This window comes from Crocodylus porosus, unplaced genomic scaffold (genome assembly GCF_001723895.1).
Source record: "Crocodylus porosus isolate Cpor-Errol unplaced genomic scaffold, CroPor_comp1, whole genome shotgun sequence".
NCBI classification, from domain to species: Eukaryota; Metazoa; Chordata; order Crocodylia; family Crocodylidae; genus Crocodylus; species Crocodylus porosus.
In genome coordinates, this window is record NW_017728928.1 from 11,764,314 (window position 1) to 11,778,207 (window position 13,894).

At 42.8% G+C, this 13,894-nt stretch overlaps 1 protein-coding gene across 1 annotated transcript; it reads right to left on the reverse strand.

Annotated features, from left to right (window-relative positions):
* Positions 1-92: 92 nt before the first annotated feature.
* On the reverse strand, positions 93-13,645 carry HN1 (hematological and neurological expressed 1). The gene is made up of 5 exons (XM_019542531.1): positions 13,477-13,645; positions 10,081-10,226; positions 9,299-9,396; positions 7,033-7,057; positions 93-1,083 (listed from the first exon to the last, which is right to left on the reverse strand). Exons 1-5 carry the CDS (start codon positions 13,530-13,532, stop codon positions 935-937), a joined length of 474 nt encoding a protein of 157 aa, XP_019398076.1. The 5' UTR covers positions 13,533-13,645; the 3' UTR covers positions 93-934.
* Between the last annotated feature and the right edge of the window lie 249 nt (positions 13,646-13,894).

The following is a 13,894-nucleotide window of genomic DNA, read 5'->3' on the forward strand; positions in this document are numbered from 1 at the left end:
TAGGGGTCCCCACACCTTCCTGTACAGGATGTCGTACCTGTATATTAAAGGCAAGATAAGCAAGAGCACCAAAATAAAGCCCACACAGGACACACTGCTTCAAAATGTCTATATTATTTACTTTTAAGCAACAGTCCAGCTTTCTGAAATTACAACACACATTTTAAAGGATGAGATTTCCACCTCATGGTCAAGCACCAGCATGATCATGCACAGCATTGAGTCATTTGTAATAAAATGCCCTGTAGATTTGTATGCAAATATTCACTCCTGTATGATCCACTCCTCACTCCACCTTCACTGAATGAAGTCTCCTGTATACAAGAGTCCCTTCCCCAGTATTAGGACAGGCAACTCATTCACCATGTATTTGGCACACATACCCCACTTAATGGTCCAACATTCAGATACTCCTCATTGAAGGCAGCATGGCGTAAGCTAGCACCACACTATACAGTTCTGTATGGCACAGTGGGGCTTAAGACATTTACCACAAGGAAGTCAATGAAACCTTAGATAACCAGTTATTGTGTGTGGTGGAGGGGACAGTTCTTGCTGATTGCTTGCTGGCCTGTATATGCAGGATTGTAGACCCTTGTGAAACTAAGGGGGTTCTAAAAACCTCAGTACAAAAACCCTCTAACCACACTTAGAACCAAATCTAGTCCCCTTTGAAATACATTACTATACCTCAAAAGCTTTCCCTCAAGTCTATCACTAGAGAAAACACTCATGTCACTTCCAGTAGATCCAGGGGAGACAGGACAGAAGGGGGAAAAAAAAAAAGTTGTACTTAAAAAAAGATGGAGTACATAAAGTGCTTCTTTTTAATGAACAACATTTGAGATGTACAGTCAGGCTCAAGTTGTGCAGTTCACAAGCATGGGGGGAAAAGAAACAGACACGAGTTCAAAACAGTCAGGAAGGAACAGGTTTAACCGAGGACTAGGCTGGACTTGCCACCAGGTGGATTTCTCCTGGATGGTGCAGGTACTGGTGCTACAGGGCTAGGAACAGGTGCAGCAGGCAGGGATTTTTCTTCACTCTGGCTCGGGACAGCTTCTACGTCGGCCTCAGTGTTTTCTAGAAAAAAGACAGACGTGCGTTTGATGCAGCAAAGGGGAAAAGGCAGAGGCTTCCTCTTAGAGGAAACAGACAGAAGAAGGTAGGGCAGAGTGACACCTTGGAAACCAACTGGTTCACAGAGGCATGAGAGTTCAGACTCACTTTGTCAGAGGCTACGGAAGGACTGTATAGATCAGCATTCTGAGGGCAAAAGCTATGCTTCCTCCCAAGCCGGCTTTAGTGTTTAGCTTTGATGAGTCCATGTTGCCATGTTGGAAATACATTTCCACAAAGGACTATCAAATGTTACACCTGGATATCGTCATTTAGGAACTCTACTAGTCCTATTACCAAATGGGGCAACCTGCCAGTAATTCTTGCCAAGAAACCACAATTCATGCAGTCCTACATGTTGTGGATCAACATGAGACATAATTGTAACAACTCCTGTGGAAGCCTGAGCAGGTGCTAAAAACAAAGCTACCACAGTGTAGGGCTGAACTTGAGCTCTGTACTTGCAAGTACAGGCAGTCCTCCACTTACAACATTCAAGGTAGGTTTTGGAATTACAACATTTATAAAATTGACACCATTTCAACTTTATGATGTCAGTTTTGACTCGACAACGCTTGATCTGATGCAACGCTATGCCATGCCAGCAAACAAGTTCACTGCGTCACTCATCTCCCTGGAGAACATCTGTCTAAACTGCCTTGGACACTTTCTTTAAGAAAGCAGACAAGACTCCATAAAAACCTGCAGTCAAGACTCCTGAGAAGACTCCAGCCAAGAACCCTTCAAAAAATCCAGCAAAGTCGCATCAAAGAAGTCATTCCAAATCAATATGATTGCTATTTACAATATAATACATTTATGTAGCTATATTACTCATATATAAAATAGAATACAACATTCTGGGGGGTTTGGGTGAAGACAGGGTATTGGGCCTGGGTTCAGGAACCAATCCCCCATTTATAACGTTGTTTCTTATGAGAAAATTGGTTCAGAGTTGCAACGTTTCGACTTAAGACAGTTTTCTTCAGGAACCAATTATGTCCCGAGTCCGAAGACTGCCTGTAAACAGGATGCAAATGTAATAGTTAAAGAAGCAAGCTGAAAAACAGTAATCAAGTGAGGAGATACTCCTTCCTTAGCTTCCCCAGTGCCAGAGCTTTCAATCAAGTCGGCATGAAGATGAAAGATTCAAGCCTGACCATACACCTCTGGGGAGGGGTGTACTCTGCAGTTTGAAATTTAATTACAGGACTCCAACACATACAGGACCCTTATTCATGCAATACTTCAAGAGTTTCTTTGCCCAAGTATGGTGTATTGCTTTGGTGTTTGTTATAGTCAGTTATCTACTCTGCCAATGCCTGCATTAAAACATTTGAGAATGGGAGAAGTTTCACTTCTCAATATGTATGCCAAGGAGTGATGTACCTAGATCAGTTTCTGCTGCAATTTGGGAATACTTCCAGGTATTATTCCTGAAACAAGTCTTCCTTCTGTCTATGATACCCAAGAAGCTAGTCTATAATCCATTTACCCACCACAAAAGAGAGTGACCAAAAGGACATCCCAAATTTTAGTCAAAAGCCTTCCAGGAGATTTACCAAGTAGTTCAGAAGAAGTCAGACAGAAACCCAGCCCACTCCAAGTTCTCAACTATTCAGAAAGATAGATAAATAAATAAATAAATAAATAAATAAATAAATGTTTGCAATAACTGAAGTCAGTTTGCAAATATTAAAAGCAATAAGTCTATGGGCTTTACTGTAATTAGATGGGAAGATAAGCGATGCATTGCAATCCACTTCAGGAACTGTGGAAATTATTAGTGTCTAGTCTTGTTTTAACAAGATTTATGTAGGACAAAGTTCAGGTCTTGAGATTGGGGAGGGGCAGTGTACGGCTGGCCAATTTAAAATCAAAGACCATTTAATTAATTATCTTACAGAATTAAGAAACCAAGGATGAAAAAGATTGTTCTATTTAACTGATTCACGGGAATACATAACATGCTCCAAGAATCCAAAGGAGGTTAATGATTTTTAACGTGGGAAAAACTGCAGTATCTAATAATACTACAGTTGGAACTGGTTGGGTTAACATGGATCCTACACAAAATCATTAATGCTTCAGGATTCTGATTAGTTGCACCTTTGAAATAAGTTCTTACTAATGTACTACTTAAAAAAGTGCAGGCTCAGATAGGTCAAGTTTTCAGCATGGATCACATCTAAAGTGATCTCAGTGGGCATTTATATACATTGATTAATTGAGTCTGCTCCACATGCAAGGTGACGCGCCCAGTGCTGCGTTGCATACATTCGTACAAGTGGCAAAATGTGCGACGGCACTGAGAAAATGGCGGCAGTGCGCTTTTGAACTAAAACATCTTTGATGCATTTTAGATTCAAAAGCACACTGCCGCTATTTTCTCAGCACTGATGCGCATTTCATCGTTTATACAAATGTATGCACTGCAGCGCCGGGAGCTTTTAAAAGCACCCAGTGCTGCAGCACAAGCACGTGTACAAACGCCAAATGACATCTTCCCTTTCAAGTCTGGTTTCAAAGTTTGCAAGAGCTACAGCAATTGCTGACGGATAGATGGCATGATGTAGTAGCAGGCAACTCTCTAGGCTACTAGTAGTTTACTGCCCAATTTAGTGCTTTAGCAAGAGAGGCACAGAGTTCTGTATTTGTCCAAGAAGAAATGCATCCCTTTTTAAACTGGCTAAATTGTGTGCAAGTAACAGCCTTTGCTCTCACGTTTATTTCAAAAGAACTAATGTAGACAAGTGACTAGACAGAATCAGAAATAGGTTTTGCTCAGAGCTACCAGCCCATAGGCACATTTAAACCAGGCAGTGGATTTTTATATTCTATAGAAGCCTCTGGCTTACACCCTCCATAACTCATGCATACCACTGTTTGCCTACTCAGCAGAACTGAAACTACTGCAGTTGAGCCCATTGATTCATTGCAGAGAGCTGAAAGCTCCATTGTCTGCACTTCAAGTGAAATAGTTCATGAATACTGCGAGACATGTCAGAATGTTCTGCAGTTCTCCAAATGCCAGACTTTATCTTCATGTCCACATTCTTGGAAGCTTACACACTAGATAAGCATTAGATACCACCTCATCCTCTTCAGCTGGTTAACTGGTAAAGTACATGGAACCCACTGACCTCAGCAATAACTATGGAAAGAATCACTTGGTTGATAAGATGCTGAACGCAAAAGATGCTACATTCAGAATCAGGATTGCTACAAGATTCCTGTGGAACCCTGGACAGGTCTCTGAATTAGTGCCTCAGAGGCCCATCTGGAAAATGTTGTTTTATCCCTGCCTCAGAGGAGCATTGAATGAGTTCATTCTTCTACAAGTTTTTACACTACTAAGATAGTAGGGATAAAGTTTCCAGAGACGGATGCAAAAGAGGCTGGGTTCTATGCACTCCAATGATAGCAGGTTTAATCTGAATGGTTTGCCTGCTGCGTTCTCACTATTTATTATGATCAACCATCCCCACACATGCTAATCCTCAGTCCTGAACAGACTGGAGGGAGGGAAAAGCAAACAACTCCCAAAAAGGACTTTTCAGGAATATTATCTGAACTGTTCTTCAGAGTCAGCTTTCTCACTTGCTTCTCAAATGATAGCTGTCAATGAAGGCACCTAACTACCCACCAGCTGTAAACTCCAAGCGATAAGAAATGGGCAACTAAGTATCTGGGAGTAGCAAAGGTGGCATCAGCTATGCCAACAGCTATGCAGTTAGCACTCTGAACATTAGAACCATAACAGGAATGACATTTGATACCAGTTATAAGTTAGGTATTAGCTATAATTGTTTCTACTCTACAGAGACAGTCGATTTCTAAAGGTCTTGAAACTCATACTCTCACTTCAGATCAGGTTCTGGCCCTGGATTATGCATGAAGTATTGCAGTGCTAATCAAGATTCATTAGACATAGCTTAAAAGGAAAATAAAGGAAATTTGAAAAGCCAAGGTCAAGAATATTGCTCTACCCAAACCTAACACCTGTTGTACGGCTACCAGAAGTCATAGATCATTAATCCCACTGAGAGGTATTTAAGAAAAACTGAGATCGATGTCTCCCCTGGGAGATGTCCTTTCAGAATAAGGAAGTGGTAAGTGCTGTGCTGATCTTCTTCCTGAGATGAAGCTTATAGGTGTGAAGAGTGACACTTGCAAAGTACCAAAGTAAAAATCACATGAATGTTCTAATCAGGCTCTTTCCAATGTGAATGGTGGGAAGAGGCATTGTCTCCACTCAATCCTGGAAGAGACTATTCTAAAATGACAGGCATCAAAGGAATGGATATTTCCCCCTTCTTTACAACAGGTTTCTGCCAATGTCCGCACCTCCTCAACAAAACAGGTTGCTAAATAATCATCATAAAGGACATCACCTTTTTAACAATAGCTAAGAAGGAAATTAGTAAATGAAGATCAGTGAAGAATCATTTCAGATGCTACATCAGTCTTGAGTATCCTTGATAATGCATCACTACACAAACGCTTCAGCTCTAATGCAAGACTGGCACAAACATGATATCAAGACAGTAGTGGAGTCAGTTTTACCTGGGCTGAGAGGAATAAATATTCAAGCTGCCAGTTCCCTAGAATGACTGACCCCTAAACCAGATATGTGCCAATGACAAAATATTGTCTGCCAGCCTCTCCATGTGAACCATGTTTTCACTTCAGGAACAGGAAAGCTGTTGTGATGACAACCAATAAACCTGGCATGTACTAGACCAAGAGAGATACTATGGTCTTAGACATTGTCACAGAGCTGAAATCCAAGTGCTCTAAAATAGTTAGTTTTATAAGCATGTAACTTATTCAATGTTCCATTCCTCTGCAGTTGTACTGTTAAAAAGTGTTTGGTCCCAAGCATACAAATACTGTCCAACTCAGGACCGAGCTAAAACAGCATAGTTCCAGTCCAGAGTAAATGGAACATTTCTGCAGGTAACCATGAAGTTTTAAAACCAGATCAACATTAGTGACCGATTACTTTCCTCTAGGGACTCTGGGAGCCACCCTTAGCCTGGGAGAAAGTCTTTATAGAAAGATGCCTTCAAGGAAACACATCTTGTACAACTAAATTATAATTTTTGCCTGTATTAGAAACACAAACAAATAAAAAGTACATCCTGGGCAAACAGCTACACAAGATAGACCTAATCATGTAACATTTCTTTTGTTACTTTTAAGTTAGTCTTTGCATCTTTGGGGAAAATGCAGTGGTACAAGTTGAAACTTTACTTTTATTCAGCAATACAAATATTTGTATTGCTTGGAGTCTGAACTTAATACCAAGCTTTAGAAACATAGGAAGCCAAATTCAAGTTACTTACAGGTGTCTTGTAAAATATAAAATGCAAAATCCTAGTAGAAGCAATATATATTTTGGTATCTTCAGATATCAAGATTACTAAATCACTATTCTTGAAGTGCTCTACCGCTGCCATAATCCAAGCTCAAAATTTAGTTCCTGGGTTAGATAAAACGCAGGTAGACATCACATGCTACGCCGTATCATAACTTTAACAGAGCTAGTGCCGATCCCTGTCCATCCCTATATCCCTTGTAACAGGAGTAGCAAGTTAACCCATTAGTCCCAAGTTTAAATCTTCCTAGCACTAAACTACTGGCTGGCAAAGCATCCAATAACACTACCAGAGTCAATGTGTTAGTGAGAGAGAACAGGACATGCTACAATTTGATTCCATTTCCCTATATTAAAGACACTCTAGAAGTAGTTTGGTCATTAAACTTTTGAAGGGTTCAGGAAATAATGACAAGCTGAATTTCACCTTTAGTGCTAGACAACCACCATCCTTCCCTTCCATCACCTCAAAAGTGTAGTCTTCCATCAATGAACAATTTCTTTACAAGTTATAAAAACAAGGAGTTACTCACCAAAAGTTTCAACAGCTTCCCCTCCCTGAGGGGAAAGAAAAAAAAAAAGAGACATTATTTCCTGTATTTTACAAGGCATTTTGATATTGAGCAGCATGTCCTGACTGCCTTACTTGGGGACAGTCACTAGACAGAGTCAACATGGCTCTCTATACCCAAGATAGTCCTCTGAATTACAGGGCTGCAAGGGAAAATAAAGCGAACATCAGGATGTTTAGATTTCCAAAGTCAGATGTCAAGGCATTACTGAAGACCGCGTTTTCCTGTTGATCAAATGGAATACTATTGAGTCACACCTCTGGAAGCACCTTGGTTTGTCAACTGTTCAAACAAGTGAAATGCATCATTTTACACATGAGTGCGGTGGTCACTGTTTAGAGTCATTTAAGGATTGAGTGGGCAGAAGCAGGACTCTCAAAAACAGGAGTAGTGGTCAAAGGAAATGAGTAGGGCCCCTGGCATGCAAGAAGAGTCCCACTGCCAATTCTCACAGGCAGTTTAGTGTAAATAAAACACGAAATCCCCAACGGTGCTAGAAGTCGAGTTCACCAGCTCTCAACTGCACTTTCAGCAAGAGAACTTGGAAGTGTCCCCATCTCCATTAGCATCTGAATAGCTCAACAAGGTTGGGGCCTAAAGTGTAAGAGAATGCATTTCCCTTCATGCAGACCAACTGGGAAGTGAGGAGTCTCAGGAACTAGTGATGCTGGTACATGTGCATCTGATATCAGTGACTATCAGAGTACAGTTCCAATAGATAAGCCGAGTCAGGATTAAACAAATAAACAGCCAGCTTCAAGAAAGTAGCTTAAATACTTGACTGAGCCCATACCACTAGTTTAAATCCCCCCATTTGCAATTGTAGTTACTGTACAAAAATAAAGCATTCTCTGAAAAGTTACTCATTTGGCTATATAGTACATAATACAATTAAGATAACAGAATTAGAACAAACAGGTTACTTTTGTTTTCAATTGCGACAGCCAACTGAAGTTTATAGCTGCCATGTTCCAAATTAGGAACATTTTACACACTAATGAGTTTGAAGAGCTCTCTAACTCATCCTTTGTTAGCAACAATAAATGTGAACTAGCTAAACATGGAGCAACAATAGGAATAGGCCACCAGGACAACATAAGCATTGGCCATCATTATCTGGCAGCTACACTGCCTACACAGCTTTCAAAAAAAATTCTCATTTTTGCACTAGGATTGTGAATCCTCAGTTGTAAAATTTGTAAATACAAAGTCAGCTTTAGATTTTCCCCTTCTGGCTGTCAAGAGAAGCTTTTATCCTCCGATAGAATCATGTACTAAGCACAATCCATGCTCTTTGTACCCCTTTGGCAACTAGGTCTTGTATACAGTTTAAAGCAGAAAAGGCATTATGTCAGTATGCAGGCTATTTGGTTTACATTCCAGCATGAAGTCAGCCTGTTCTCATTAAAGGAAGCTGTATATGGGTTTGTTTGCTGGTTGTTGTTTTTTTTAAAACATAAAATAAGCACTATTTATGGTAGTGAACCTGTAGCTGAGGCCAGGCTTTTCACCTCTTCCTGGGCTGTCCTATCCACCAAGACCCTACTTTAGCAAGCGCCCAGTTTAAGAATTCAGAATTCAGTTTAAATACAAGTTTCCCCTCACTTTATGCTGTGCATGCATTCCTGGAAAACAGTGCATAACTTGAATTTGCATAAAGGGAACCCACTTTATAATGTAACAAGTAGGGATATGTTCCAAGACATCAACTATACTGACCCCAAACCCATTTCTACCACTTTTACATGACAATTTTGGTACTCACCAACAGCAGACAGTACACACAAACACAGGGCACTACCTTAATGGGGACAGCAACTACAGAAACACGTCGCAGACAACGAGTCAGGAGCACAGATTCATGCAGGAGACCTACATATTATTTTGGTGCGCGTCACTCCTACAATATACTGCACAAAGCAGCTTACTGCAGGCTTCCACCACACCGATCACATAAGAGTGAATTTACCCCACATATAACAATTTTTTGGTAGTAAAAGGATCATTGCATAAGAGCAAATGGACTCATACAGAACCCACATAAAGTGAGGGAAACCTGTACTTTGCACAGCATTAGAAATTAATGGAGATTTCAGGGAAGCTGTGGAGTACAGAGCAAAGAAAAAAAAAAAAAAAAGTTCTTCCCATCTTACCAGAGGTGATTAACCAGTCAACAACATGGAAGAGTAATACATCTTAAAATCAGGCTTTTGATATAGTCACTAACCTTTTGATCTACAAAGTCTCCACAATTTGCATCAGATGAGTTTCTTCTTTGAGGGCCAGATGATTCACAATTTTCTCTGACACCACTGGGTGTGGCTCCTGAAAGCACATGTTTCAGCTGAGATGTAAAGGTCAATTAACTGGGAAACGAGCCATAATCTCTAAAGCCTTACTCCCAACTAATGAAGTCCTAGTAGACAAAGATTCCATCCCAGTTGTTTAGGAAATTCCACAGTATTCTTCACTGCAGTGTTTGAGAGCCATTACCATAACATGAACAAGTCCATCATCACAACCTCATCCTTGTAAGGCAAATACTACAATTTTTTTCTATTTATGCAGAGAGAAAGGTTCCAAGCACAAAGGAAGCTCTGATAGCAATGGGATTTGAACCCAGTCTGAATCTAGTGCTTTAACTACGGGGTCACCTTCCCTCTACATTAGGGAGTCCACAGTGTAATCCAATAAAGAACATTAATGATGCCAACCCTTTTGGAGGCCAGTCCCCAATTTTCTATACAGATCACTACATTAGAGTACTCCGTACACACAATAGATGTAGTTTAGATAGATGGTAAGCTATTTCTTCTATGACCAACTATCTGTGATTTGCACTCTTAAAATATTAACTTTTCCATTATTCACAAGAACACACTCTATCAAGATGTGCAGCCCACCTAGAGACTGTTCCACCTCACTTGCTAGTAGTTTACAACCCAGGACACCAAAGCTGATCTTAAGCAGTCACATACTGGATGCAGAAACCAGATAGTGAAACTTTACCTGTTGAGCTAGCCCAAGAAGATGGGTTCTCTTCAGGAAGCCCAAAGATGTTGGACGCCATTTTGTTCCTTCGCATTGGTTGCTCTTTTGGCTCATCAAAGCCGCCCAAGGTAAAGTTAGATCCACCACCAGGAGGGCGAAGTACTCTGGAGGGGAAAAAAGTTGACTTCACAACCTTATATATTGAGCATTTTAACCATCACCGTTGAAGTATTGCTGACAAACCAAAAGGCACAGGGTGAGGAAGCGGACTAACTGCTTTGGGAAGCGGTGACAAAACTAAGAGTCAGGCTAGGTTGGTAGTGACTCAGGGCTGCCATGCAAGATGGTTACATTTCACAGTCTATTCACAGTAGTGGTCAATGCAAGTAACCTGTCTGCTATACTTCTTGGTACCCAGGGGCCAAGCACTAAAAGTGAGTTCTTTTTAAAATCGCAAGACTGAAATACAACACTTAGAACAATATAACCAAGTTTGTACCACTGCTGTAATTCCTTTGGCTCAAGGCTAATCACAGAAGCCTCAATATATCCTTTCCTCAAACACTAAAAATTAGGACAGCCCAACAGAGGAAGCTAACAAAACAACCAGTTCTATTTATTCTTTTATATACCAAGGTCAATGGAAGGGATCCCAGCCCCCACCCCCAAAAAACTGAGCCAAAAAGGGGTTTTCATTTATATCTAGGCCCAATTTCCCCACTATTAATAGCCATTTTAGAGAACTGAATGGAAATGAACCTCAAAGTGAATGCTATGACAAGGACTCAAGTTTGGCTCACAAGCCCACAACTCTTTACACCATCACTGATCACATCTGGGCTCTGGACTCTTCTCTTTAGAGCTGTTCCATTAAAAAAGGTAATCTGCTATAGATTCTTGTATTGAATGAGTAACTTAATTGCAAAGCTTTAAACTAAAACAAGTTATTTGAAAGCCATAAGCCTTGAGGAAGAATTGCTAAGGAGCAGGGAAAGCAGGTCCATGCCTCCAAAAAAAGCAAGGCAGGTTTTTCAGTGACTTTCAATCAGCCTATCTGGTATTTCCTCCTTACAGTCCACAAGGAAAGTGAAAATTTGGGCTGCAGATTCTCTCTGCATAACATTCCTCTAACTCATCAGAAGGGTGATGAAACCAGAGGATCAGATTCAGGAGTTTAACAATGAATGGTGATGAAACCAGAGGATCAGATTTAGGAGTTTAACAATGAATGAGGCTAGGTGAGAAACGTGACCAGCTCTTAAGCAGAATTCAAAATGCTGACATGCGACCTCAGTGTACCAGATTAAATGGGTTCCACCTGAATTTTGGGTCCAAGCTCTGAAAAATGGACAGTTCCATAATACAGAGGCCAAGCAGAGAGCTTTCCATCCTTTTTAAGGCAGCCTGGGCAGTTAGGAAGCCCTTGATGCTGTTCCTAATAGAAAAAGGCCTGTTGGATTTCACCATGTAGATTCAACTAGGAATACCACAGAGCTTGAAAAGGAAACTTGTGTTTGTGGCCTTGGATGATCATTGCTAAAAACTGAATTCTGACCTTCCTAGCCCTTTAGCCTATGACACTAAGGACAAAACAAGTCGCTTTGGAGGCCTGCTAAACTCAAAGGCAGATAAAATGTGGCTTGCCAATGTTCTATTTAGGTGTGATTTAGTTACTAGTAACATCCTACAAATGCATCAAGTTTAGAAAGAGATCCTTATTCCTCTCCAGAGATCTGTCATGTACTTGCTACACAGCACTGCTGGTTATTTATGAAAGATGCAGTGGCTTAAGAATCCTCTTAAGAAATCCAGGAATCTTTTAAGATTTCATGTTTTAAAAATTTCCTTCCCTCCCTTTTGAAATACGTAGCTCACCAAGTTAGAGTACCCCTTGATTAAACAAAAAAAGTTACTTTTCCAGAGCAATAATCCTTTCAGGGAACATGCTAAAGTGGCAAGACCTCCTTTCTTGTATCACGTAGCATGTCACATTCACCAGTTCTTAGGAAGATGTAGTTAGTTTTAGCAGCGTCAGTCTGAAGTCAGGCAGAAGGCAGGGCAGCACCTTAAATGCTCATTCATTCAGAAAGACATAAGCTCTCGTAGGTGACAGCACACTACATCAGATGCAGTAAAAGGATTTAGAAAAGAATATTTAAACAAGTGCTTGCTCCCACAATCTACATCTTCCTATTTGACACTGGTGAAGTTAATGACTGACATCATAAAAGTTTCCTAAGCAGTTATGACATCTTAATGAAGTCATCTGAAATAACAGATGTGAGAAGGACAAGTATGCAAGCCACACAACTTCAGCTTTAGTATTACGGCCCAGTTAGTCTATCAAGTCATCCCCGCGAGAGTTGAACCAAACAGCTCTTGAATCCACACGGAAGCTCCCGAGTTCGCTTTTGCCCTGCAACAGTTGAGTCACACTTAAAGGGCCAGTGCTAGCACTACGCAGCAAACCTGGTGAGGCGAGTTAAGATGCTGAAAACGCAGCTACAGCTCTACAGACATCTCCACCCTCTTGTATTAGAGCCCATTTAAAGTCCCCCATCCTCAACAGGAAGCAGCTCCTTGCTCAAAGCAGAGTCCTGCCAAAAACGTCTGAAAACCGGACTCTCTGCACCGTCCCCCCAAACCCTGCACCTCGCTGCTGCAGTCTCGCAGGCACCGCTGCACACAGTTAGGGAAGGCAAAGCGATCCCTCCCCATCCAAGTTCTCCTTTGTTTCTAGCCCAGCAATGGCTTCCTCGCCTTCCAGCTCTTGCTCCTGCACCCCCTTCCCTCCCCGCCTGCCTGCCCCAGCCCCTTCGCAGAACCGATTCGCCTGTCAAAATGGCTCCAGTTACGACCCCCACCCCCAAGACCAGCTGATGCAACGCCACAGGCTTAGATCCCAGGGAGGGAAGAAATGAAGGGAAAAAGTGACACTCCCTCCCTGGGAAATCCCCATCTGCCAGCATTTTTTTTTTTTAATTTAATATTATAATTTTTAAAGACTCATTGCACAATGGGCTGAGCCACAGCAGCCCTGCGGAGATGCGCCTGGCTCTCTCCGGGGGGAGCGGAGAGACAATGGAGCCCGCCCCGCCCCACCCAGCGGGGCGGGGGGGGCTGCAGCGGACAAGCCCCGGGCCTGGGCCGGCTGGGGGTGAAGGGAAGCCCGGCTGGGGCAGGCTCCGTCCTTTGTTGGCGAGGAGGCAGCGCCGCGCATCCTCACACACCGCCCGGACCGGAGGGGACCCCCCCCACTGCCCTGCCGGGCAGACCCCCCCGAGTGGGCGTGGCCTCCTCCCCCGGACCGGCCCCACGCCCGGCAGAGGGGAAGAGGCGCCCCCGGACACCCCGGCGGGGGAGGTGGTCCCAGTGGCCCCACCTCCCGGTAACGGCCAGCGGTCCCGCCCGCACCTGGAGCTGCTCCTGCCGCTGGGGTCCATGCCCGTGTAGGTGGTGGTAGTGGTCATGGAGGGAAGAGATGGAAAAACTCCCCAGTGGGGCCGACGGGTCCCGTTGCCGGGGCTGGACACTCCTCTTCCTGCCGCTGTCGATGACAACTGCGGCCACCGCCCGCCCCGGCAACCCCTTTTATAGGCACCGCTGGACACGCCCCCCGCGTGGCACCGCATTGGCTAGTTCAAACCCGCTCCTCGACCGTCATTGGGCAAGGGTCTGCCACTCCGGGCTAGATCCCGCCTTGCCCCCTTCCGCCCATGTGATTGGTGAAGAAATAGGCCAGCCCAGCAGTGACGGGCTGCCTGTGATGCCTGGTTTCTTTGTTGGCAAGTGGCAAGGCTGGCTGTCACTCATGTAAAGCGCTTTCTGATTG